General features: G+C 55.2%; 2 protein-coding genes across 8 annotated transcripts; both read right to left on the bottom strand.

The window, feature by feature from the left end:
* Positions 1-287: 287 nt before the first annotated feature.
* Positions 288-12,357, bottom strand: SLC44A4 (solute carrier family 44 member 4). The gene is made up of 21 exons (XM_040463377.1): positions 12,260-12,357; positions 10,283-10,331; positions 9,652-9,725; positions 9,456-9,534; positions 8,556-8,655; positions 8,350-8,475; positions 8,131-8,191; positions 6,791-6,878; positions 6,627-6,710; positions 6,141-6,376; positions 5,935-6,034; positions 5,196-5,288; positions 4,826-4,928; positions 2,601-2,854; positions 2,420-2,514; positions 2,233-2,336; positions 2,048-2,121; positions 1,756-1,826; positions 1,554-1,648; positions 1,395-1,479; positions 288-535 (listed from the first exon to the last, which is right to left on the bottom strand). Exons 1-21 carry the CDS (start codon positions 12,291-12,293, stop codon positions 414-416), a joined length of 2,127 nt encoding a protein of 708 aa, XP_040319311.1. The 5' UTR covers positions 12,294-12,357; the 3' UTR covers positions 288-413.
* Positions 12,358-12,751: 394 nt separating this feature from the next.
* EHMT2 (euchromatic histone lysine methyltransferase 2) lies at positions 12,752-26,121 on the bottom strand. 7 transcript variants are annotated; one of them, XM_040463370.1, is made up of 28 exons: positions 26,053-26,121; positions 25,340-25,406; positions 25,023-25,241; positions 24,672-24,925; positions 23,750-23,834; positions 23,614-23,654; positions 23,340-23,495; positions 21,114-21,251; positions 20,883-20,997; positions 20,611-20,712; positions 20,238-20,386; positions 19,992-20,135; positions 19,677-19,912; positions 19,415-19,597; positions 19,215-19,297; positions 18,781-18,887; positions 18,557-18,679; positions 18,370-18,471; positions 17,499-17,603; positions 17,229-17,383; positions 16,978-17,145; positions 16,389-16,533; positions 15,964-16,041; positions 15,596-15,711; positions 15,411-15,497; positions 13,917-13,995; positions 13,600-13,775; positions 12,752-13,255 (listed from the first exon to the last, which is right to left on the bottom strand). In XM_040463370.1, the coding sequence occupies exons 1-28, from the start codon at positions 26,092-26,094 to the stop codon at positions 13,075-13,077; spliced, it is 3,636 nt and encodes a 1,211-aa protein (XP_040319304.1). In that variant the 5' UTR covers positions 26,095-26,121; the 3' UTR covers positions 12,752-13,074. The 7 variants fall into 7 exon arrangements, 6 of the variants coding, with proteins under 6 accessions (XP_040319304.1, XP_040319306.1, XP_040319301.1 ...); XM_040463372.1 differs by lacking the exon at positions 20,611-20,712; XM_040463367.1 differs by lacking the exon at positions 26,053-26,121 and having other exon boundaries at positions 25,340-25,634.
* Positions 26,122-26,493: the final 372 nt, after the last annotated feature.

Raw genomic sequence — 26,493 nt, 5'->3', positions numbered from 1 at the left:
TGGCTGACTCCTCACTCTGACTCCTCACATGACCTTTTAGCGCCTTGGAGCTGGACCCTCCAATTGGCTCTTTTTGAAGCCCCAGAGCCTGTGACCTGGACTTCATCCCAGCTTATTGGCTGGGATGAAGAAGAGGCTGGCATCATTCCGCAGGAACCTTTTGATTGGCCGTGGCACCGGGGCGCGTCATGGGGGCGGAACCTATTTTAAAGAGCTAGTGGCGAAAAAAAAGCGACAAAAAAAAAAAAAAAGGACTGAATGTCATGGAGGGAATGAAAGTCTCAGACTTTTTGAGAAAACAAAATATCAACCTTTAATAAATTTTTTTAAACTACAAAATCGAGAGCTGGAAGGAGGGGTGAGGCTGGGAGGCTGTACAGGAGGGGTGCAGCCCTGAATCAGGGCCGCATCTTTCATTTCTTCCTCTTCTTGTCCCCCGGGAGCACTTCGTTCTTCTTGCCTAGAATCTTCAGAAGGGCTGTGGGCATGTAGTACGGCCTGTCCAGGGAGCCGTCGTTCCTCTCCAGGTCTTCCACTGAGCCACAACACAGACCGTTAGAGCGGACCCTCGGGGGCCACCCCACTCCCCCGGGAAAATCAGGGAAGACGAGACAAGCTGCCTGGTTTTAGGCTGCAACGCCACGGGCTGTTCTTTTAGGGTCAGGTTTTGTAACCTACTGGGTAGGTTATATAATTTGTTTCTCATCGGTAAAGTGTGATCAATAATATTTCATAGCGTGGTAACGCTAACAACAACAACAAAATGCATGTCAATCGCGAATTGCAGATTGGAGTAGGTACTAAATCTTGAATGTAGAGTTGACCCTTGAGCGACACATGGGCTAAGGGGCGCTGACCTCAGTGCAGTCAACCATCCACCTATGACTTTTGATTCCCCAAATTTAATAGCCTACTGTTGATCCAAAGTTGGACTGATAATATAAACAGACAAGACATATGTTGTATGTTATATATACTGTATATTGTATTCTTGCAATAAAATAACCTAGGGAAAAAATGTTAAAATCCTAAGAAAGAGAAAATACATTTACAGTATTGTACGGTATTTATCAAAAAGAATCCACACTTAAGTTGATCTGTGGAGTCCAAACCTGTGTTGCTCAATGGTCAACTGTATGTAGGAGGGTAAGAAAATCCCCACTCACTACAGCCATCTGCTGGGAAGTCTTTTGTGACTAACTTCTAGTTAGGGAAGGGTACCAGAGTCCTCTCCCTTGAAATGTTCTTTCTTGGGGGACCCTGCCAATTAGCAAACTAGCAAAGTTGTTGTTAACTAGCAAAATTGCTGTTTCTAAAAGCACCAGGTCTCCAAAAAACCCTAAACAATCTGGCACCTTGAAATTTGGGGGAACTGGTAGAGGGTGTCTACTTACAGAAACAGAGAAAGAGTGTGTCCACACACATGCCAAAAACACTGAAGAAGCCGTTGGCGATGATGTAGGCTCCCAGGATGGAGACCTGGAAGATACAGGACGTGTTAGACTTCTTTGGGGGGTTGCTGGACTGCAAGGCAGAGCCAGGGAATCACTCACCATGATGGGCAGCCAGTAATAGTTGAGGGAGGGGCTCTCAAAATTTGTGCCCAGCCCCTGGATGCGACCGGTGAAAAAAAAGAAGGACAGGACCCCTGTGGGAGAGGTCTGGAGGTCAGTGTCATCCCTCCTCTGAGGTCACCTGTTTGGCTGCCCTGTGTCCCTGCCCTTTGTGCCTGTAACTCCCAGCCCTGGCTCTTACCAACACCTCCAACCACCAGCAGCTTCCCAAAGAACAGCAGCAAGTCTGTAACTTTGTCCAGAACGACCACCCTGTATGGGAAGTTGGGGTGGGTCGGGCATGAGGGGACTGGCAGAGCTAGAAACAGGAGTGGCTATATAAGTTGCTGTGTCAGATGTAAAACGAAAATTGGTCACATTTGAAGATGGATGGAGGCAGCAGAACATTAAACCAAGCTCGAGGCCCTCTGAGCACAGCATGCCCAGGAACCCGGCCTTGGGTGGGAGATCATGGGGGTGGGGGACAGCCTGACCTGACAATGTTCCGCATGAGCAGCATGAAGGCATTTTTGGCTGAGACACAGAAATTCTTCCCGTAGATGGCAATCTGAGTGAGGTCAAAAGATCAGAGTTACCTGTGCACAGCTTACCTGGGCCAGGGCAGGGGCCTGGGCCAAGGGACCCCACAGCAAGGGGCTGCTTGTGTAGGAGGGCTTACCATGATGTAGGCATTGCGGTTTAGGAACTTGATAAACTTCTCCAGGCACCAGAGGCAGCACTTAAAGCAGCACATGATGCAGCGGGCCACAGGGTTCTGGGCTCCTGGGAGTAAAGGGGCAGGGGGGGACGACTTATGTTTGGTCACTGGCCCCTGACAGCCGCTCCCCAAGGGGCTAGCTGCTCACCTCTCAGTTTGTTGTCAATGTACTCCAAAACGACCCGGGCTATCTGCACAAGGGTCAGGATGAGGGCTCCAAAGGCTAGCGACCCTGTGTGATATCTGCAGAGGGGTTAGGTAGTCAGAGGCAGCTCCAGGACCCCTGGACTCCCATGCTCACAATTCCCAGCTCCCTGCCCCAGGCTTACCGGAGTGTGCGGATGAAGGCAGAGATCAGGGGGAAGGTGGGGATGTCCCGACGCTTGTCCAAGGCCCAGTAGAAGGAGGCAAAGGCCCCAGCCAGGACACACTGGCCCAGGGCCAGTACCCAGTTGAGGGTCCAGAATAGCCCAAGGACCCCATAGATTTGCAAGTTGAAGAGAGAACGCTGGACCAGACCCGTGGATGAGTAGCTCTGGAAGATGCACATCAGTCCTGGGCATGAGGAGTTCACGGGTTGGGCCTGGGGGTGACAGAGTAGGGTTATTCCCAGCCAACTCCTGCCACTCCCAGAGTAGCAGCCTCCCTGAATTGGGGAAGCCATTTCCTTCCAGAAGATTCTTCTCCAGGTTCAAGTTGGGTTCAGATTGCCTATCATGTGAGAGTAATTAGTTGTCCCTCAGTCTCCATATGGACACAAGAGCATCCAGGCCTCGTGGGCTGAGCCTTAATGGCGTGAAGGCAGTGTGACCAGCACCTTGGCACCCAATCAGCAATCCCCTCTAAAATAACCTCTGCAACTTCCACTGAAATGCTTTCTAGCAAAAATGAACAGACTGGGTATTAGCTGGTATTAAGGAATCATTGTTAACCTTGTTGGGTGTGATAATGGTATAGTCGTTATGCTTTTTAAAAATCCTTATCTGTTGCGGCACCTGGTGGGCTCAGTCAGTAGAGCATGTGACTTTTGATCTTAGGGTCAAGCCTCACATTGGGGGATAGAGATTACTTAAAAAAAAAAAAAAAAACAAGAAAACCCCGGGGTGCCTGGGTGGCTCAGTCCGTTGAGCGTCCAACTTCTGCTCAGGTCATGATCTTGCGGTCCGTGAGTTCAAGCAGCGCATCAGGCTCTGTGCTGACAGCTCGGAGCCTGGAGCCTGCTTCAAATTCTGTGTCTCCCTCTCCCTCTCTGCCCCTCCCCCACTCATGCTCTGTCTGTCTCTCTCTCTGTGTCAAAAATAAAAACATTAAAAAAAAAAAAAGTCCTTATCTGTGGAGATCCATCCTGATGTGTCTACAAGTGAATTGGCGCTCATGTCCAGAATTTGCCTTTAAAAACTCCAGAAAAAAAGAATTGCAGAGGTGGGGAGGAATGGATGAAACAGGACAGTGGGAAGTTGAGGGTTTGTGTGTGTTTGAAAATTTCCATAATAAAAAGTAAGAAACTGAAATTTAGAAACCACCCTGTCCAGCAAATGTGACAAAAATCTTGATAATTGCTGAAATTGCTCAGCGTGTGTTTGAAATTTTATAAGAAAATAAACTACTTTGCCCTTCGTGTGGCTTTGTGTCAGTCTCTGCTGCTAGATCCTGAGCAAGTTGAAAGCGAGAACCAGGTCATTTGCAGCTTTGCATACCTAGTGCCTGGCACATGGTGGGTCCTCCCTAATGTAAACCAGCCTCCCTCCCCTTTTATAGAGTGAGCTGATGCCTGCGCGTCCCAGCTCAGATGAGGTGGCCACATGAAAGCTCTGAGGACAGCACATTGCGGGCAGTTCAGTGCCACTTTCTGAGAGCCTGCAGGGAGTGTGGGGAAGGCCGAGTCCCACCCGCCTCTTGCCTAGGGTGCCGCCATGTTCCCAGGGAGAAAGACTTCAAACCACTAAGCAAAACTGGAGGACCTTGGGTGGCTCTGTCGGTTAAGTGTCACACTCTTGATCTCAGGGTCATGAGTTCAAGTGTTGCACTGGGCCCCGTGCTGGGCTTGAACCCTATCTAAAACAAAAACTAAACAAAACGCATCTACAACTGTCAGCTCTTATCAGGTGCCAGACGTTGTTCAAAGCACTTTATGTGCCCAATGTTGTTTAATCTTCTCAGCTCCCCTGAGGACAGATATTAGGATTATCTCCATTTTACAGATGAATGGACTGAGACTGGAGACTGAGTAGCTAATGTCCTCCTGGCAGAGGCAAGTCCAGGGGAGGAGTGGGAAGTGCTGGTAGCCAGCTTTCCCAGGGCCAGTATGCCTTCTCTTCCAGCCTCAGTTTCCTTCTCTGAATAAGGAGGTAGCTCGGCAGGAGGAGTACTGGATCTGGAGTCCAGTGCTGGCTCCCTTTCTGGCTCTGCTGGGGGCCTGTTGTGTGTCCTTGAGTGAACTCCTTTTTCTCTCTGGTCCTCAGTCTCTGCTGCACAATGAGCGATTTGGTGCAGTTGGCCCCTAAGGTCACTTCACCCCCATGGATACCTCCATGTCCACCCTAAGTCCCCTCACCATGGGGTTGCATGATGTATTCATTTGCACTTTCTCGCATCTGGGCAAGCTGGCGTTGGGTGCCCAGAGGACATATTGGGGTTGCCCCGATGTGGCCAGGTACCCAGAGGGGAGTCAAGGAAAGCATAGTCACATGGCGGTCTCTACAGGTCTCCTCCTCAGAGACCCATTCCCAGGTACTTGTGCAGGTCGTTCACTGCACAAAGGATTGGAATTCAGCCTGGGCTCACTCCTTCAACTCGGTCCAGGGGCAGGCCTGTGTCTGCCCAGGGGAAGGGGCACCTTCTTCCAATTGCACTAAGGCATTTTATAGGTGAGTATTGCCCCTCCCCTCCCCCCAGGAGGACCTGGCCATGTGAACAAAGGATACAGGGCGGTCATGGCCCAGTAGACAATGCAGATGAGCAGGAGGACAAAGGTGACCAGCGGGTAGAACATGGTAGACATCATGTGCCCCACAGCCCTGTAGGAAGGTAAGAATAGTCTACCAGCATGGCCCCGGTCTCCAGCCCCCACCCAGCTTCTCATGGGGCTGACCCTGGCAAGGTCCCCACCTCTGTCCTTGCCAGGGTCTGCTCTGTCCCCCCAGGCTGGGCACATAGGAGGTGCTCATTGAACAAACTGAATTGAATAAATCAGGCGCTAGGGACCCTTGGAGGAAATTAGAATCACAGAGAAGCCATCTGGGCAGCTTCTGGGAGAGTAAGGGAACAGGGTCCTCAAAGTATGGTCTCTTGATGGTCCTAGTTGGGAAAAAGCTGCTACTTCTCCTCCGTGTGTCTGGGCTCCTGCTGTAACGCCCATCAACCACAACCACCACCACCGCAGCTAACACTCACTCCTCCTAATGGAGGGTCTGCTTCACGTTCTGGGAACCTGACAAGACACTAACTCAATCCTCATGATAACCCTACAAAGTAAGAACTATTATTACCCCCATTTTATAGATGGGCAAACCGAGTCTCAGAAAAACGGAGTCAAACGGCAGTGTTAACCACTGCATAATTCTGCCCTTCCCCTCCAGGGCTCCCTGCCACCTTCCCAGCATTGCCGTTCCATGCCTGCACCCCCCGTCCTCTACCCCATCTCCCTCCCAGACAGGCCCTGACTTGCTGGCCTCCTTCAGGAGGGCGATGGCGATGCGAATTCGCTGCCGCAGGAAGATGAGCATTAGCAGCAGGATGCCTTCAAGCACAGCCAGCACGATCACTGAGGGCGGAGAGGGAGCAGAGGGGCCTCCGTCAGGCCCAGGGCTCAGCATGGCCCGGGGCAGCCCTCAGGTGGCTGGAAGTCCAGGGGTGGGCAGGGCACTCACAGGCCACCAGCCAGGTCTCCTGGACATTGCGGTAGGCGCTGAGGTTGGTGGTGATGCCCTGCTGAGTGATGGAGGCGCCCTTGTCCCGCAGCACTCGGTACTCCATCCAGCAGTGGTAGATGCCATATGCCAGCACGCCCAGCACCCCGAGGATCAGCACCAGCACCAGGGGCCCGGCCACCAGGCGCAGAAGCAGGATAAACAGCAGGCTCAGGACCAGAGCCACACCTAGGGCACTGGAGGCAGGGTGAGGTAGTTGAGGGTCAGACCTCAAATCTTCTCCCCTTCAGAGGCCCCCAAATGCCTCACATGCCCAATGTCCCCAGAGGTTAGTCCCCCTATCTCTTATAAATCTTGGTGGGTTTGGGGACAGAGGCCCTGGCTCCTTCGCCCCTGTCCAAAGTTTCTGTGTCAGACATTAGGGTGGGGGACAGAGGATCGGGGAGGGCAGAAGGGAAGGAGTGAGCAGCGGAATCGGTGACTCACACAAGAATCCAATACCAGGATTGGGCAAAATCTTCAAAGATCTTAACACTGATGTCACGGGCATTGAGGCTGTCAAGAAGACCACTGTTGGGGAGAGACAGAGTCAGAGGGGTTGTGTGCGGGAAGGGTGCAGAACAGAGATGTGGGGGCAGGAGGATGCCCACCTGATTCCCTGGGAGATGGAGGTGTTAATGGAAATCCCTGGGAGTTCAGGTGGAGTACTGTTCAACAGTGGAAGGCAACGCCCCAGAGCTGGAGGGAGAGAGCCAGGACTCCTGGGTGGGAGGGCCCAGAGCTTTGCCTTTGAAAGCCTCTGGCCTCCACCCAGCCCCCTAGTGGGCTTAGGGAAGGGAGGAGAGGTGGGCTTTGCTGCTCCCCACTCTCACCCTCCCTCCAGCTGCTCTTGACTCCCCAGCCAAAAGAGAGCTCATGCCCCGGGGAGGGGGGGCCCAGTCCAGGCTTCCTTCTCTGTCTCTGAATACCCCCTTCCCCCACCTCCTTGCCGCTGCTGGGTTCAGACCCTAATTTCCTCTGGCCTAACTCTTACACTCCACCCCAACCTTGCCACCCTTCCACCCACCCTCTACGCGGGTGCTAGGGAGACCATGCCTCATCATTACAGGGCTCTAGGTCATTCTGCTGCTCAGACACTTCTAGGAGCTCTGCCCAGGAGTGCCCATGCTCCCTGGCCAGGCTTCAAGGCCCCTGCCGGCTGAGCTCATCCCAGTTTCCCCTCACTTCTGTGCTTCTGCTCTCCCTGCTCCTCTCTCTGGATGTTCTCCCTCCAGAGATCCCATCCATCTCACCTCTTCCAGGAAACCTTCTCACCCCTTCCCCATCTCCTGATGCCTGTATCATGTGCCTACAGAGGCGTGTATCTCCATCCTCACAAGGACTTTGCCCGGCAGGCTGGCTGTGACATTTACATTCTTAAGATGAGGAAACAAAGCTCAGAGAGGATACGTAATTGGCCCAAGACCATACAGCTGGAAAGTGCTGGAATCCAGATCTGATTTGGAGCATTCATTTGAGATACTTTTTATAGCATCTATATTGAGAATCGGATATCTTTTCTCATGCTATAATTAAAGTTTTTTCTCTTAAAAAATAACATGTACTATTGGAAAAAAGAACATATAGGAAGAATGAAAAAGTTGACTGTGATCCCACCACCCGGCCACGTTTGCTTGTACGTTCGAATGGACATCCGGTCTATTTCTGATTCTCGGGCAGTGTCTTTGTGAACACCTCTGATCTCTGTACCTAAAACGTAGCTCAAGCCGGGAGCAGTTTCATCTGCCCTGTGTCTATCTGGGTGCCTGGTGCACAACAGACACAGGGTCTGTCTGTAGGGTCCTGCTGCACAGGAAGATCAAGACCTGGTGCCGATTCCAATTCTGTCACGTAAGCTGTATGACTTGGCTCTCTCTGGGTCTGCCCTCCTCACCTGAGCAATAAAATCATAGGACTAGAGGATGCCTGAGGAAGGAGCACAGCTTCTCACCTGGAGCGGAAGGGAGGAGGAAACTGGGGCAGAGCTCTTGTTGCAGGCTTTGGATCACTGGCTGGGGGTGGGGGGAGGACATACAGACACACACAGAGCAGCATGAAGGAGTGAGCTTCCTCATCACCACCACCACCGTAATCACCTACCCAACTCCTCCTCACCCCCACCCATGTGCTCCCCCTTGACCACAGCAATGACATTGGAGGCAGCTCTCACCATGTCCCAGGGCACCCCTGGCAGACAAAAGTTCCTGTTTGCAGTGTAGAAGACCTCCCCAACCTTCTGTGAGAACTGGTTTACTTCCACGGTCCATGCGACCTCTGGGCAGGAGGACACGCACACCTGGGGGCAGAGAGCATGCTGAGGGGCTGGTACCCAGACCCTGGGGGAGATCTGGGCAGAGGCAGGTCCCAGGCTCTGACCTGGGGTGTGGGACACTGCAGGCCGTTCTCAGCCACCGTGATGATGTTGGTGGCCAGGACGCAGCTGAAGATGTTGAAGTAGAGAAGATACGGTTTATCTCTGCAGGAAGGAAGGAAGTGTGGGCATCAGGGCCTGGTCAGGTGTGCGGAGAGGGGAGGACTGCCAGGACTCTGTCTCAAGAGTACAGTGGGCCCGGCCGGGGGGGGTGGGGGTGGGGCGGGTCCATACCATGAGACACACCACGGAGCTCCTGCCCTTAGGAAGCTCAGGCTAGGGAGATACAGGGGCCACCCAGAAGATTTCCCAGAGTTAATTGAACATCGAAATTGCTAACAAATGATTAAGAGGTTTATGACCTTGAGCAAGTCATTTAACTGCCCACTGCCTCAATTCCATCAGGTGTAAGATAATAGTACCTACTTCATAGGGATTAAATGAGTTTGTGTGTGCAAAGTACGCTGCCTGGAACATAGCACACACTGTAACTGCTAAGGGTTTATTATTTACTGAAAGTTTCCTGCATGAGGAACTGATGGCATCGCTTGGGGGATCACCCTTGTGTTTCAGATGAGGAAATCAAAGCTCAGAGAAGTTGAGTAACTTGCCCAAGGCCATACAACCAGAACTTATTAGCCTGGTTGGGGATTCAAATACCAAACTCTGAACTTGAAAATCCATGCTCTTAACCATGACTCCGCCTCCTACTTTGGGGGCCGGAAATCAGAAGCCAGGTGCCCAGGATTGGAGGCTGCTCAACATGGCCTAGTGTGGTGAGATTCAGGAAGGGTGGTGGGGGGTGGGCAGCAGAGGAAGGCTCTGGAGCTTGAGTGTTGGGGTTCTCTGCCCACCACCCACCTCACCTCCTCCTGTGTGTCCCCTTTTCCTTCCTTCATACTCACTTGTTGGCCCCCACCCCGCAGTAGGCCCCAGTAGAGTTCCTGGGGTAGAGGACCTGCCGGGGGTCTCCGTACACCCAAGCTGGAAGCAGATGCAGAGATGAATCACTGGAGGGAGGGACTTTCGGGGGCGGGGAGGAGCCATGCGGATGGGTCCCTCCCCAGCCATGGCCCCAGCACAGCGCAGCTGGAAACTCACCCACGATCCCCACCACGATGTAACCCAGAATGAAGAGAAGGAAGAGGATACAGCAGACGATATCTGTACAGCTCCTGGGAGAGAAGTGGGGGAAGTTTTTGGAGAGGGGATGTGGGGAGTATGGTCTGGAGGAGTCATGGGCTGGAGAGTGGGGGGATGTTGGAGGGTGGGTACTTTTTATTTCTTTAAGAAAACCTCTCACAAGGCACCAGGAAATAAATAAGAAGCACTTGTTTCCATTTGTCGGGGCAGGGGCCACAAAAGAACAAAATACCATTTTTCTCGGTGAGTAAACTTTCTTCTGAAGTATGACACAGAAAAGTACACAACTTGTAAGTGCTCAGCTGGATGAATTTTCCCAAAAAGCAAAGGCCTGTGTAGCCAGCTCCCAGGTCAAGAAACCAGGTGAAGACTATCACTAGCACCCCAGAAGCCCCCGTGTGCCCCCTCCAGACACAAGAATCCCCCCAAGGGCCCCATTCTCTTGGGGCAGGAGTTTTATTTCCTTCTTTCTTTCTTCTTCTTCTTTTTTTTTTTTTTTTAAGCTTTTTACCCATTTTTCCAGCAAAAAAAAAGCAAACCCAACCTCCCCCCCCTCCCCCCACCAGTTGGGGCAGTGCCCAGAACTCACCTGTTCTTGATGGGACCTCGAAAGGAGGGGTCATACTTGGCTGGTTTCCCTGAGGGGCACAGGGAGGAGTGCAGAGTGAGACCCTGAGTGAATGTCTCTTCCCATCTCCTGTCCCTCCCACATCCTCCCTTACAGCATTATCCTACCCTGGCCCAGGATCCTTCCTGGGCCTCAGGAGTTTGCGGGGAGACGGACAGGGGCAGGGCTGACTGGAGAGGAAACTGGAGAGCAGGAGAGGTAGGATCAAGGCCTGGTCAGCAGCCTGACTGCTTACCATGAACTCTACCAAGGTGGCCTTGGAGGGAGGGGAAAAAGGGGCCTTAACAGGTTCTTTCCAGCTCATACCTCAAGGCTGGCAGCCAGGGAAATAGCCTTTGCTTTCTGTCCCCATCCTGGCCCTTTTCTCTTGTGTCTCCCTATGGCTGGAATGTGGGACTCTGAGTTAAGCCATCTCAGTGGCTCTCACGCCCCAATCCTTATCCCTTTGCCCTCCTTGTACCCAGTCCAGGGTGGGCACAGGTCTAGAGCACCTCAGGGAAGTCACAGCCCCTCCCCACAGCTGCCCCAGGCCCTACCTCCACCCTCTGGCCCAAGGCCATAGGGAAAGAAACTGGAGCCAAAGGCATTAACTCCTGCAGGGCCGGGGCATGGACGGCCCCTGTAAACCCTGATCCCAAGGAACCCCAGGCTCCTGCCAGTCTCTGGACGAGCGGTCAGGGTGACACCTGAGCCTGGCAGTTGAGATTGTGGCCGTTTGAGATTGTGGCCATGTCCTGTTCCTGGTCCTCCCTGAGTACACACAGGGAGGAGCTGGGGCCAGGCAGCTTAGGGTCCTGTGTGGGCACAGAGGAGGGAAGGGTTGGGCAAGAGTGTGGGAAGGGGTGGGATCTGTTTTCCCCAGGTGCTCTGGACTCTGTCCCTCCATGGCTCTCGGATATGAGATCAATGATTGACCCAAAGCTGCTCCAGGAAGTTGACTGGGGAGTCCTTACTGCTCCTTCCCCTAGCGTGCTCAGGAGGTCAAGCTATGCCTCTGGGAGGCCCCTCCCTTAGGGTTCCCTCCCCTCCAGACCAGGAGCTCAGACCCCCAAACCCCAAGGGACCCCTGCAGGCAGGCTCCGAGCCCTTACTGCTCACAGGGGTCCCAGAGGCTGTGTCCCACTTTCCTCTCAGACTGCCCCTCACCCCTAATCTTAGGGGTCTCTGGGACAGGCTCCTAGCCCCTGTTCCTCATGGAGATTCTGCAGATAGGCTCTCTACTTCCTCTCCCCTTGGACCCTACCGTTCTCAGGAACCTCTCAACCCCCCTGCCTGGATCTCTCATGGTACCCTGAGAAGGCTCCCCCTCCTAACAGAGACCTCAGGGGCAGGCCGCGGCCCCTTCTCCGCAGAGGTCCACAGCCCTAACTCTTCATAGGGACCCCCAAACACACCCCAGTCCTGCTGTCACTGCTCACAGAGACCCTGGCAGGCAGACCTCTAGCACCTTTTCCCCTCAGAGACCCCAGAGTCCAGGCTGGAACTCCTCCTCCTCCTCACAGGGACCCCATTCCTCCCGATGGCCAGACCCCGGCCTCACCACAAGCTCTGCAGCACATAGACCCTCCCAGTCCCTGAGCCCCATCCTTCTGCTCAGGCCCCTGACCCTGCCTCCTTCCCTTCAGGCTTTGCTTCCCAGGGCCCTGCCCTGTGGGACCCAGATGCCACATCTAACTTCTCATGGTGAACCCAGCTTCACTCCCCAAAGTCTCCTCAGCAAAGGCCCCCGGCCCCTAAACCCAATCCTCTTCGCAGGACTCTGGTTCTGCTTCCTCCCATCAGCTCTTTTCTGGGCCCTCCCTTCAGGGACCCAGAACTCCACTCAGCTCCTCTCCTTGGGGCCAGCCCCAGCCATCATTCCCCTAGAGCAGGCCCATGCTGGCCTCCCCTCCCTCTGAGGGTCCCGGGCCTCTACCCTAGCCTTGCCCTCAGACTCACCATAAGCCTCATCCCCGTCCTGTTTTCCCCCCATGGCTCAGTCTCCAGAGTGATTGGAGCCAGGGAGACCTAGCCGCTCACCTGCCGCCCGCCCCGCCCTCCCACACGTCACAGCCCCACCCCCGCCTGTGGTCCTGACACATTCTAGTTCCTCCTTCCAACTCCGTGCCTGGGCAGTGCCCTGCTGGAGGGCTGGAAGGCCAAGCCTGCGACAGGGGCTCGGGGCTGCCTGCCGCGGGCTCCACGGACCATGGCTTGAAGGAGCTGGCACGCTTTAAGAAAAAGCTTCATGTTTTTGCAAATTATTTCGTGGTACACTCACACCCATGACTGGACTCTGTCCACAGTGGTCTCTCACAAGCCTCCCCTCCCCTTGGGTGGCTGTCCACACCAGTCCATCCTGCTCAGTCCCTTGGGCCCACATTCCCTCTGGCTATGTGTGCTTCCTCCCTGACCAACACCCTCTGGCCCCTCAAACAATCACCAAGACAGTTTATTACCAAACCCAGTATTTATTGAGAACAAAGGAAACCAGCTGGCATAGAGGCCCAATTTCAATTCATCAAACTTCAGCTGAGGATGGGGAACAGGGAGCGGCCAGCCCTGAAGTCACCCTCCCAGGGAAGAACCAGCTCTGGGAGAGAGGGGCTGTCAGACCTCCAGGGCCCGGCTGGGGGTCTCTGGCCGAGGAATGTGTGAAGGGGTAAGGGACAGAAGAAGGCAGCACCCCCAGGTGTGGGCTGTGAGCAGCAAGTGGCAGAGGGGGCTGCTGAGCTGGTGGCCATCCAGGGGTGGGGGACGTGTGTGGTCCACGTTCAGGGATTGACTGGGGGCAGGGAGCCGAGCTCAGGCAACAGCTCGGGGTGGGGGTCCAGGCGGGCCAGGCGGCTCTGTTCCAGGGCAATGGCCTCGGCTGAGTGCTTGCACTTCTCAGAGCCACACTGACAGGTGAAGTATTTGCTTTTGATGTCCCAGAAGCGGTCACCATAGTCAAACCTGTCAGAGGAGCAGAAGGAGGCTATGGGATCCAAAGCCAGCTGCCCAGGCCTACCCCAAAGCACCCACCCCCATCTTCTCTGGACGGACTCCAAGCCCTTTGCTGTTTCACGGACCTGCAGCACTGGCACTGCCTGTGACTCATTAGACATGCAGAAGAATCTTGGGCCCCATCCCAAATCTACTGAATCAGAATCTGGGAGGCTCAGGACTCCATCTACACGGACATCAGAGAGGCTCTGCTCTGCTCCATGCCTGGAAACCAGGCACTCTCCAGTCTTCAGCTTCTGGTCCTAAGCTTACCGCATCTCCCACACCCCTGGCACACACCAGAGACACCTCACCCCAGCTCCTCCCCAGTCCGGATGTCTCGGGAACTGAAGAAGGCAATGCGTGGAAACCGGAGGTCCTGGTGCAGCATGAAGACACGGACGGGGATGATGTTGGGGTCACACAGGTGGTTGATGAAGCGGCTGATGTTGCCATAGTAACGGGCATCAATGCAGTACACCTCTCCGTCCTGAGGGGAAGGTGTCACTCTTCACATCTACTACTACCCCGCTTGCCTGGCCAACTTCCCCACCCATGGACCATCCAGTCCCTCCTCCCCAGCTTTCCATCAGCTGGCTGGGAGCAAGGTACAGAGGGGTCTCCTGCTTACCTTGTTGTCTAGGTCGAAGAGATAAGAATCATCCTCTCTTACATCAGCCTCAGCATCGGAGATCAGCTCCCCAACGTACCTGTTGGGCAGGAAGTGGTGGTTCTGAAGGTGAACAGGGGTTATCGGGAGCTCGCTCCAGGCCCTGTCTCTCCTCAGAACCCCATGGAACCCTCTTTCACAATTTGTCAGCTGCCCCGTCTGTCTATGAATCCCACAGACCTAGATGGCTGAGGTAGGCAGCCAAGGCAGAGTGGACATGGAGGACAGCAGACATCTTGGGAGTGGGGGAGGAGGTGGGTGGCTCCCCTCTGGAATGAGAATGAAAAGGAGGAACAGAGAACACAACAGAGGGAACACCACTGGGCATACTCTTGCCAGCTGGGGTCTCCACCGGACAGCTGGAACAATGGGCAGGACCAGCAAATGTGGGGGAAGTTGGGGCCGGTGGGCTGGGGACGAGCTGGAGATGCAGTGGTGGGGAAGGTAAAGGGAAGGGCCTGAGCTGCACCAGAGGAAGAATCAGCGAGTAGGGAGACACCAAGCCCCTGTGGTTACAGGGATCAGTATCTATAGGCAGGTGGTTTGGGCGGGGAAATCCACGCAGGTTTAGTCACTAGGAGGTTTCTGGACTAGGAATCACACAGCAGGTGGTGGTAGGGATGCCAGGCAGTAGGACAGGAGAGGTTGGGGCTGCAGGAAGGGACAGAGCCACAGGGGCTGTGAGGAACTCTAGGAAGGAGCTGGACACAAGGACACCCACATTTAGAAAGTGGAGGAAGAGAAGTTGGTGAAAAGGGAGGATGGATGGGTCAGAGGTAGGACAGCGTCATGGGAGCCACAGCAAGGGAGAGTAGCAGACGCTGGGAGAAGGAGGATCAAGATACGGGGTGACGGGCGGGTTGTCGAGAGGTGGTATCAGCAGAAGGGCAAGGGCAAAGGCAGATTCCGGCAGGGATGAGCAGTGAGTGGATGGTGGGGAAACTGAGGCTCAGGAGGAAGGGGCCATTTGAACAAAGTTGAGAGATGACCCAATAAGGAGAAAATGGATGGTCCTGTAAAGAGGCAAGTGGGGCCAAAGGAGGCCTAGATTAAGTCTGCAGGCCATGGAGTAGGAGCCAGGGGGCAGGAGGGTTACAGATGCTGCGAAAAGAAAGAATTGCTGGAGAGAAGTGAGGCCCTGGTGACTTGGACAGAAAGGTAACTTTATCACCTCCATTTTGCAGATGAGCAAAGTGAGGCTCCAGGAGGTTAAGAACTTGGCCCAGGATACCCAGTGACAGAGGCTCAATCCATGTCTGTCTGTCTCCCAGCTTGGAAAGGCAGGGGAGGGAAGATGTGGTAGTGGTGACAGAAGGTTCTGAGGTCTGAGCAGGCTGGGAGCAGGTACAATCTGGCCAGGGACGGGCAGTGGGAAGGGGTGGGACCCATCAGGGAGGAAAGCAGATGGAGGCTTGGGAGTCAGCTACGGCTGTGCACCCTTCCACCCCTACTCACTCGCAGATGAAGGTTCCCTGGGGGATGGTCTGCAGGGCTCGGACCCCCCAGCCCATCTTGGCTGTTCGGTAGAGCTGCAGTCGCACTCTGGGGGCAGGAAAGGGGGTGACATTAGGTGGAGGAACCCAGAAACCCCCACCGGAGGGGACATGGGGGTGAGGGTGGGCTGCAGAGGTGGGCCTCACTTGATACCACTCTGCACCACCCGGTTCTTGCAGTTTCTCCAGCAGGAACACGCCTGGTTACACTCGAAAATCAGTGGGGGCTCGATCTTGTTAAATTCCTGGAGCAGCCGTCCATCCTGGGGTCGAAGGAGGGAAGGACAAGTGGTTTCTGTGTGGCGCCCACCTCGGCTGCTAAGGACCCCCAGGACTCCACAGAAAAACCCACCATGGATCCCAATGCCACAAACAGGGAGAACGGGCTAAGGGAGGCCACATGCTGGGTGCAGAGAACAGGAACCACGCCACCATGCCCTTGATTTGCATGTAGTTGGGTACAGGCTCACCTCTATCCTGGCACGCCCCTGGAAGCCCAGGGTGAGGGCACATACCTTGTCATACCAGCAGCGAATGCTGAGCTGGCCACATAGGCAGTTGGAACTGGAACAGTCGTCCACACACGTGCAGTGCTGGGGCAGGAGGCAGGGGATCAGCTCGGCCCTCAGAAGTGGCCTTGTCCCCTCAGCAACCGGCGCTCTCTGCCCCCCAGCTGCTGTCCTTTCTCTGAGGTGGTTATATTAGTATGGCGGGTGGTGATGCTCCCGGGGCGAGGGACAATCAAGGTATTGCTGATTGGGGTGTCCCCAGGGCTACCAGGAGCCCATATGATACCTTCACGTGTCCCAGAAAAAGGACCCCTTTCCCAGATGCATGCAAGCCCACGCCAGAGGTCCCTTTCAGCCCCACTCCACTGGCCAGGTGCCTTGTCGGCCCACAGCCTGTGTGTCCCTCCAGGACGTCCCGGGCCCCCGCTCACTTGCAGGTGGGTGATGTTGCGGTCGATGTTCATGGTGGACGTCTCACAGTTCTCTGAGATGTACTTGTAATCCTCCGGGCAGGGCTCCCCGTCCACGCCGTTGACGCAGGGAATAGGCACATTCTCATAGCCCCGAGCCACATCCCTGATGGAAGGGAGATGGGGCTGGGGGTGCTACAGGATGGGGTCAGGGGGTCCGCTAGGTACAAGGAGAGGCCTAGGAGGTTCCTGGGGCTGTGGGAGGGAAGGGCATGATTCTGGGGGTTCATTGGGGCATGGGAGGTAAGGTCGTCAAATAAACTGCAGGACACCCAATGAAAATTGGATTTTGGATAAGTAAGACGTAATTTTTTACTATGGATACATTCCAAATACTGTGTATGACGCTCTTAACGCTAAAAAAGTACATGCTGCTCGACTGAAATTCCAATTTAACTCTATTTCTGTTTACTGTATCTGGTATCCTAGCTGGGGGTTGGTTCTGGTGATTCAGTGGAGCCTGGGGAGGGTCTGAGGGATGTTCTGGAGGTTCAGCAGGGCTGGGGGAGAAGGCAGAAGGCTGTCCTGGGTGCGGAGGGCCCGGGCTCACCGGCAGATGATCTTCTCAGTGCGGATGGCCCGATTCCCCACTCCAAGACGAAGCTTGCGGTTGAGCTGCAGCGCAAACCACACGTCGGAGCGCTCAGGAGTCAGGTCCCATGCTGTGTCCCCCTCCTTGTTCCGCAGCTCAGGGTTCGCCCCGCGTGACAGGAACAGCCTGGGAGGGGACAGGAAGCCTGTGGGGTCTGGGGCTGCGTGAAGGCGCTGGGGCGTCAGGGCGTGGGGTGGGCTGGGGCTCACAGCACACAGTCGTGGTAGCTCTCCCGCGCTGCGATGTGCAGGGGTGTGTCACCGTGGTAGTTGACAGCGTGGAGGTCACAGCGTGCATTGAGGAGGACCTCAGCGATGGCAGCACTGCCAGTGAAGGAGGCCCAGTGCAGGCAGATGTTTTCCTCCTGTGGACGTGGGAGGGTAAGGGTGGGTCCAAGCAGTGAGCCCTTGAACCCAGCCTCGTCCTTGCTCAGGGGGCCAGGACAGTCCCCACCTCCACTACCCCCAACCAACTCTCACGTTGTCTGTGAGGGTGACATCGGCGCCCCGTGTCAGCAGCATGCGGATCACCTCAATGTGCTTGTGCTCTGCAGCCCAGATAATGGGCGTCCATCCCCCACTGTCCTGTGGGTGGGGAGAGAGGGAGGAGGGTGAGGGGTCCCCCTTCCCCTGCCCTGGGCGCGCCCAGCAGCTGGCCCTGCTTCCCAAAGGAGCATGTGGTCAAGAGCACAGGCTCTGGGGCTAGACTCTGAGTGTGAGTCTCAGCTCCATCACTCACATGCTTTGAGACTCCAGGTAAGTCTCTGGGGTCTCAGGTTCCCGATCTGTAAAATGGGACTAATAGTGTCTATTGCTCAGAGTTGTGGAATAATTTTTCTCATTCTAAAAGACACATACTTTCTAGGTCTTTCCACTCAAAAGTCCTAGAACACAGTGGCCCAACAGCAATAACTGCTGCTAAGGACACAGACTGCAGTCTCTAAAAAAATCTCTTTGTACTAAAAGATGCACTTAAAAGCGGTTGGGTCCTAACAAAAACCACAGAAGCCTAGTTCAAGGGGCTCCTCCTGGACAAAGAATGGAACAATTCAAAGATCAATAGGCTAAAACACACCCAACATATGACAAAGTGAGAGGTGATAAAGAGTATCATCGCACACTTCCAGAGATTAAGGCAGCAACTCATTATTCTGAAAACTGACAGAAAAAGCAAAAAGGAGAAAGGTAAAGAAAAAAACACAAATGAGGAGGGAGAAAAGAGGGACACGCTAGAGCAAGGCAAGATCACGGAAAGGGTTGGAGGTCAGCTGAGGTCGAAAGGGGGCCCAAAGCCCGAAGCTGAGCCAAGGACCCAGACGAAGTGGGCTGGGCAGGCAGCCAGGCCGCTGACCTGGGCGTTGACGTCCACCTGTCCTGTGCTGAGCAGCAGGCTGACCATCTCCAAGTTCCCAATTTTGGCTGCATGGTGGAGGCAGGTGGAGCCATCCTCCTCCTGAGGAAGACGTGGGCAGATGAGTCCCCCGCTGGCACCTCAAACCCATCTCAAACCTAGGCCCCGGCTGGCCCGGTCACCACACCTTGCTGTAGACACAGCCGCCACGCTGCACCATGTAGCGTGCTACCTCCAGGTGGTTGTTCACCACAGCCTCCATTAGCGGGGTGCGCTGCTGCTTGTCCACTGCATTGATGTTGGCTCCTGCCTGCAAGGAAGGGGCATGGGGGCTGGCACCTCAGAAGGGCTGGGGAAAGGAGGGCGTCTGGGGGCCTGGTCAATGAGGCAGAGGGCTGGGCCCATGCTGACCTGCAGCAGCACGTGGCAGATCTCCACAGAGCCCTTCTGGGCGGCCGCGTGCAGGGGCGTGCGCTTGCTCTGCTGATCGCTCTGGAAGTTGGGGTCCAGGTTGTCCACTGTGGGGAGAGCCCGCCACACCGGAAGAGGGAGGGACAAGTGGTGAGCGAGCTAGGGGGCAGGTGGGACCTCCTCCAGGAAGGCTTCTTAGGGCCCTAACCCATGTCAGGGGCCCCTCCTGAGCAATGCCATTAACTCCTCTGGACATCCACTGGGAAGGCACAACTGATGGGTTAGCTGTGTGTCTGTCTCCCCTACCACACTAAGTATTTCAGGGCAAGGACAATGGCCTCCGTTGCTGCGCTCCTGGCCCTGAGCCCAGGGTCTGGTGCCTAACCAGTGTTCACTCAAGGTCTGCAGAACAAACGAGAACGTGGATTACTCACACAGCATCAGGATCACCTTCTGCAGCTCTCCTTGCTTCACCGACAGGTACAACTGCCGGGGGTGGAAGCGGAGTTTCTTCCTCCTGTCATGGCGAGGGAGAGGTGTAGGCTCCTCAGAAGGAGCATCAACCTCAAAACCTGCAGATCCACCTTTCAGCCCCAGCCCTGGCCGCCCAGCCCGAGAGCAACCCCTCATTCACCTCTCCGATTCCTGGATGACCAGGGCCTTCTCCAGGGCCTCTCGGCCTGGCCCAGGTGGCAGCCCCACGGCTGAGAGGCAGCCCCCATTGGGAAGAGTCAGGGAGGGCCCTGAGCTGTCGATGGTGTCAGCCAGAGGGTCACAGGGTGGCCGCCGGGGCTCCCCATGCCCTCGCATCCGGGCACTGTGGGAGAAGGTGCTGATGTCTACAAGCAACGGGGCCAGGGCAGGGAACAGACAGTCGGGAAGGGGGAGGCCAGTACCTGGGCTGGGAAGTGTCTGCTCTCCCGGGGGCATCCTGAGCCAGGGGTGGGGGGGCAGGGGCTGCGGTGCCAGCTGGTGGGGTCACCCCATCCCCCCGGGGGATGGTCACCTCCTGGGCCTCAGATGCATCCTCCCCACAGTGAGGACAGAAGACCATGCCGTTCAGCTGGGACACACAGGCCTTGTGGAAGCGGTGGGCCACACGGAAGTCGGGGTGGCACTCCAGGAAGGTGCCCTGGGAAAGGATGTGGTCAGGATCTAGAAGACCCCTCCCCTGTGGGGCACGCTGCCTGTCTGCCCCACCGGTCACTCACCGCCGTACAGAAGTAGCCACAGCCTGGGCAGCAGTGGTGTTTGACCATGCGGGCACGGTGGGTCTCACAGAGCACCATTAGTGCCACGCGGCTTGACGGCCTCATGGTCTCCCGCTTGAGGATTGCGGCATTGCAGCCTGACAGCTGTGGCAGCGTGAACGGGTAGGAAGAGGGTGAGGCTAGGGCCCGGGGCTGGATCCCCCCCCCGACCCACCGGCACCTCTCTTCCCAGCTCACAGGGCCCACCTCTCCATCCACACTCTCTGTGGCCATGCACTTGTGCCCAGCTCTCTCGCTGATGCGGTCAATCTTGGGGGCCTCCATGCGGCAGCTGCAGAGGGGCAGCTCCTCAAACCCCCGCTCTGTCTCCAGTGAAGACGTGTCATTGGATACCCCTTGGACGGAGGGAAAAGGGAGCTGAGGGAGGCCATACCCATCACCCACAGGGACCACTGGTAGGGCCTCGCACCCCCGCCCTGCCTTTCCCTCCAAGCTCTAGAACTCCCAAAGCCTGGCCATGGACAGACACCTCAGCTCCGGAGGGGTCCCCCTCCTCCCCGTTCCCTCCAGCCCAGAGGGTGCCCCCTAGTGGCTCGCCATCCCAGCAATTGGCAATTACCAGCGTGGTTGGGGGAGAGGGTCCCCTCGCTGGGCAGCTCCAGGGACCCCAGAGGGACCTCCATGTACTCACTGGGGCCTGAGGAGCCCACACCATTCACTCCTGACACAGAGACAGAGAGAGTGAGAGTGCGAGCTCACAGGTGCCTGGACGCGTGGGTACATGCGGGTGTACGTGCATGAGCACATGCATGAGCGTGTGTTCGTGCACGCTCTCTGGGGGCTGGCAGGGGGGCTGGAGGAGGGGACCCAAGAGCAGAGGAGCCTCCTCACCTCGTGGCTCCTTGGCCCGTGGAGGTTCACGCTTCCGCCGTTTGCGGGATGGCTTCACCCATGGGCTGTCCTTCCGCCACTTCTTCTTGGCTTTGCGCCGGCCACTGGAACCACTCTGGGATGGAGGAAGAATTAGAGAGCCTAGCCCCCAGCCCACTACCCCTGCTCTGGGGACTCAGACCTCCAGCCCCTCAGCCCCCACTTCTCAGGATGCCAGTCTCCAGCTCTTACCCTGTCAGACTGATTGCCAGACTCCTCATCTTCCTCTTCTTCTTCCTCTTCTTCTTCTTCCTCCTCTTCCTCTTCTTCCTCCTCCTCCTCTTCCTCCTCTTCCTCACTTAGTTGTTCAGCCAGAGCTTCAACCTCAGACTGGGAGAGAAGCAAGGCAGGGCTGGGGAAACAGCAACCCTCAGTCCACAGCCCTCTCTTGGGAAACAAGCAGGGCAGGACACATCCAACCCCCAAGACTCAATGAAGCAGGATAAATAAAGAACTATTACTACTGGGGTGCCCGGGTGGGTCAGTCAGTTAAGCGTCCAACTTTGGCTTAGGTCGTGATCTCACAGTTCTTGAGTTTGAGCCCTGCGTCGGGCCCTGTGCTGACGGTTCAGAGCCTGGAGCCTGCTTCGGATTCTGTGTCTCCCTCTCTCTCTGCCCCTCCCCGGCTCGTACTCTGTCTCTCTCTCAAAAATAAACATTAAAAAAAAATTTTTTTTTAAAGATTTTAAAAAAATCTTTAAATCTATTACTACTGTCCCAGGATGGCTCCCTGGAGGAGGTGAACGGACAGGAGAGGAAACAAAGGGTGTGGGATGTTAGCTGTGAAAAGGAAGGCACCTCACTCACAATGATGAGTGTGAATCTTGATGACATATTAAGCAAAAAAAAAAAAAAAAAAAGTTCCAGAAAACAAGCACAAGTTTTATGCTTTTTATGAAGTTCATATGTAGATAGGACTACCAGTGGTTGCTAAAAATACCAGATGAAAAGCTAGTGAAGAACTTTGTAATAAGGAGAAGGTTGACGTCACAGAAATCTACTATCAATCTTAAATACCACTAACAAAAAGACAAGACGTCCCATGCCCGCTTATGCGATGCAAGAGGAAGCATGCATGCCAGCTATCAAATCTTCTCACCATTAAAAACAAAAACAAAAAAACACCCAAAGCTGATTATGCTTCTAGATCTAGTTTATAAAAACTATTGAGGGGGCACCTGAATGACTTAGTCGGTTAAGCATCCTACTTTGTCTCAAGATCTCACAGTTCGTGAGTTCAAGCCCTGCATTGGGCTATCTGCTGTCAGTGCAGAGCCTGCTCTGGAACCTCTGTCTCCCTCTCTCTAAAATAAATAAACATTAAAAAAAAAGAAAAAAGGACATGTCAGTCGCCACCCAGTCAACTAATTTTAAACGTGAGAAATTCTGTAGGACAATCACCCTGGCTTCTTCAACAAATAAATGGCAAAAAAAAAAAACCCTTCTTTTTCAAAGACAGGTAAACCTACCTTTAAATCAAGAGAGGCCTAAGGCAAATGTCAATCAAACCAATGTATGGAGCTCATTTGAATCTGGACAAACAAAAACCCACCTATGAAACAACTGAGAACACATGAACACTCATAGCAAGGTGATGGCTACATTTCTAGGTTGTGAAAACAGTTAAGCAGTGATATTAAAAAACAGGAAGAGGGCGCCTGGGTGGCTCAGTCAGTTAAGTATCTGACTTCAGCTCAGGCCAGGGTCTTGCAGTTCATGAGTTTGAGCTCTGCGACGGGCTCTGTGCTGACAGCTCAAAGCCTGGACCCTGCTTCTCTCTCTGCCCCTTCCCGGCTCACACTCTGTTTCTTTCTCTCTCTCAAAAATAAATAAAAACACTAAAAAATAAAAATAAAAAACAGGAAGAAGCCTGATGTTTAGAGATACATACGAAGACATTTCCAGATAAAACGACGTGATGGCTACTTTAAAGCAGTCAGGGAGGTGGGTGTGCTGGGGGAGGAAGAGAGGAGTCAAGAGTGGCTGTGTACTGAAAATTGCTGGAGCCAGGTGAGGCTTCATGAGGGCTCACCCTTTGCTCTTTTGTATGTTATTTGAAGTTTTCCGTGAAAAAATGTTAAAAAAAAAAAAAAAAGCACAACAGGTAAGACAGCATTATACTGCACAGGCAAACTTGTAGGAGATAAAACCAAACCAAGAGCAAAAGAATAAACGAGCAAGCAAACAACAAAATGGAATGCTAAACCCCAAGTCCAGGATGGTGGTTGCCACCATGGAGAGGAGCAAGGGGAGGGACTGGGGTGGAGCATGCACTGGAAGTTACGGGCCGTATGGGGCCCTGAATTAGGGGGTGTTCACAAGGTAAAAAGGAAAGAGACAAGGCAGGGAATGAAAGACTGGCGATTGAGCCTTGAACAAGGTACGTGCTGACAGGGAGGTAGGCTAGCTCCTTCTCACCTTGCTGTCAGAGTCCACACGCTCATCCACAGAGTAGGAGTCGTAGTAGAGGCTGAAGTCGTCCCCCACCACTGTCTCCCACTCCTCTAGGGACCCTGGGTCCCCTTTCTCCATGGTCACTTCTCCTGAACCCCGGGCAGAACCCAACTCCTCCGACTAGGAAAAGATCAGAAAAATGGAAGCTGCTGGTACTTCCCCCCCAGCCCATTTCCCTTGAGGGCAGGATGAGGCCCCCTAGGTGGAGAGGCCTTGTTTTCTGCCTCTCCAGGCTCACCAGGCCACCACTGGAGTTCAGCTTCCTCCTTTTGGCCACATCTAGAAGGAGAGAGAGAAAGGAGTAAGGCCTGTCCTTAACCCTCAGGACCCTGAGGTCTCATCCAGCAGCAGGCTGGGTGGGAGGTGGGACTGACCTGAGGTCATCTTCCCCAAGGAGTGCACGTCATCACTCATGCGGAAATGCTGCACTTCAGGGGGCCGCTTCTCAGGGACTGGGGGCTGGGGGCCGAGAGGGAGCACACTTAGGGTCGGGAGTATCTCTGGTTGGGCCCGGGGGCCTGGATTAGCCTGCAGCCCTGGGTGAGGTGGAGGGTAGGTGAGCCACACCCTCAAAAATGCCATTTGAAGCTCCAGTGAACCAGAATGTGGCAATCACAAGAAGTGCTATATCCCCAGAAGTAGTATGTTAAGCACATCCCACACCTAACACTTATCTCTTCAAGATCGCAGAAGCAGGCCCTTTTTTACCCATTTTACAGATGAGAAAACAAAGGTTCATGCTTTGCCCAAAGCTACCTAAACCATACCCAAAACAAAATCATACCAAGAGCCCTAAAAATATTGTCATAAAGCTTCTGAAATTCTGGGGCTTTGGTCCTTTCCCTCACCTCCTACCCCTTAGGGATTCATAGTAAAACCCTTAGAACCTTTAAAAAAGGGAGCAGGGACAGTGTCAAAGGGAGGAAAAAGTTCCCTTGGGGCTTGCTTTGAGGTAGAAAGAAAGAGTGGTCTGAAGTTTCTTTAGTCATTATCATAAGAATGATTATAAAAGTAGCTACACAATTAACTCTCTAACCTTTGTCTTATCTACTTCCCTCTCCCCAAGAATGTAAACTCCAGGAAGACAGAAATTTGTCTGTTTGTTCAGATTAACCCCCAGCCCAGAATTTGACACACTGTAGCCCCTAGGTAAATTTGTGAAACTGGGAATAGATTAGAAAAGGTCTGAATAAAGTGTAAAAAAAAAAAAAAAAAAAAAGTGTAAAGAAAGTCCACAAGGGGTTTACTGTGGATTACTCCTGTCTCCCCACTCCAACCCTCTCCCTCAATCCTCACCTGCCCATTTCCTGGTTTGGACATAGTTTTTCTGGCTCGGTGGACCTTGGGCTGCCCCTCTGGGCTGGGTGTGGCCGGAGGGGGTTCAGGCCCTGCTGCTGCTGCCCCCTGGGCGCCCGGCATACTCAGCAGCCTCATAGCTAAACTCTGGACCGATGGGGGTGATTTTCCAGCCCCTGTCATTGACATCTTGGCCCGGCTGGGACAGGCACCCCCCTTGCTGGGGGAAGAGGGGAATGACTTTGTGGCATGGCCTGGAAAACAGACAGGCAAGCAAAGGCAAGATAAGAGGAAAAGTAGTCAGAGGATACCCCACTTCACCCCCCACCCCAAGACTCCCCAGCCTCTCACCCAGCAGGATGCGGCCCCCATGGAGGTCCCCATCTCCCTCGAGATTCTCAGGTTCATCCCCAATGAGTGGTGTGGCTCCTACAGGGGTGTCAGCCCCCTCATCACCCACGGTGACCGTGACAGAGGCTGGGGATGAGGGACCAGCAGGCTCCAGGGAGTCGGGACTGGCCTTGGGTAGGGTCTCCTCACTACGAGGGGTGTCCCCCAAAGAGCCATGAACTGTAAGGGAAAAGAAAAAGTTTGGGGCTAAGCTCTCAGGGAATCCTGTGTTGGGGGAGGTGAAGGTCCAACTGGGCCCGTTTTTCTGCTGTACTCACCTCTTTCAGTGGCTCCTCTAGGCTCCTTCTCCAGCACCAGCGCCCCCATCTCAGCAGGGGCCTCCCCCTGGCAGGGGACACAAGGTAGAGGAGGGCTAGTCAGCCCTGTAGGAAGTTGGGGAGCCCAGGACGCCTGGGCTCTGGGAAGAGAGAGTAGGCTCCGGGGCCTACCTCTTCCTCTATGGGGCCCCCCCCTTCCGCGGCCTCGGCTGCCCGGGGGGGCCGCACGACCCCTCCCCCGGGCCCGCATCAACCCCCTCCCTCTCGGTAGACCCCGCATCTCTGGGGCCGAGAAGAGAGGAGGGGGAGGGGGCGGGGCCTCCGCGCCCCGGCCCCGCCCCCTCCTCCCGGCTGCACGCGCCGCTCCCCCTTTGTCCCCCAGGCCGCGGGGACCCCGGGCACCAACCCCTCCAGCGCCCGCTGCCCCCCAGCCCGGTGGACGGCCCCTCGTGCCCCTCGCGCGTGCTCCTGGGGCCCCGGCGCCCGCCGCCCACTCGGGGGCAGCCGGCGGCTGCACGCGCGCCTCCGTGCCCACTCCCCCCACCTCCCACCCCCTAGTCCCCTCATCCGCCCCCGGTGCTGGCCCTCCGGATTGCTGTAGGTCCCGTCCGGGCCCCCCGGCCCCGTTGCACCCCCGGAGCATTGCACGGGCGCGCGCTTCCCCCGGGCGCGCGCGCGGGCATGCACCCGCCTCTCCCCCTCCCCTTCCGCACCTCGGCGGCCGCCGCCGCTGCAGCTCCCGCCGCCGCCGCCATCGCCGCTTGCGCGGGGGGCTGAGCCGGCGCGCGGCCGCCCCGGGTCACGTGGGCGGGGGAGGGAGGACTAGGAGGAGCCTTAAAGGAGCCACTACGCGCCTTCTGGCCATTTTCCCCCGAGAGCAGCCTCGGAAATGGCAGTGGCTGTCCTAAGCTGGGACTGCAGGGGAGAATTCCTGCCATTCCTGGTGTCAGCTCAGCGGGGAGCCGAAGGTGAGGCACGCCTGGGTCCAGGTGTGGCTTCTCCATCCCCCGCCTGGTTTTAGGTAACGAAAGGAATGTCTGACCCTCCCAGCTTTCGGCTGCGGCTGTCTTTCCAATCTGGTCCGCGAATGCTTCTCCCGCCTCTGGGTGCTTTCTAGTTTGTGGGTCACCAGATAGAAGGGTCGGGCTCAGTTT

This window comes from Herpailurus yagouaroundi, unplaced genomic scaffold (genome assembly GCF_014898765.1).
Source record: "Herpailurus yagouaroundi ecotype Mexico unplaced genomic scaffold, PumYag 393, whole genome shotgun sequence".
Taxonomy (NCBI): domain Eukaryota; kingdom Metazoa; phylum Chordata; class Mammalia; order Carnivora; family Felidae; genus Herpailurus; species Herpailurus yagouaroundi.
Note: the sequence above shows the minus strand (reverse complement) of the source record. Positions and strands in the feature narration are given on the sequence as shown.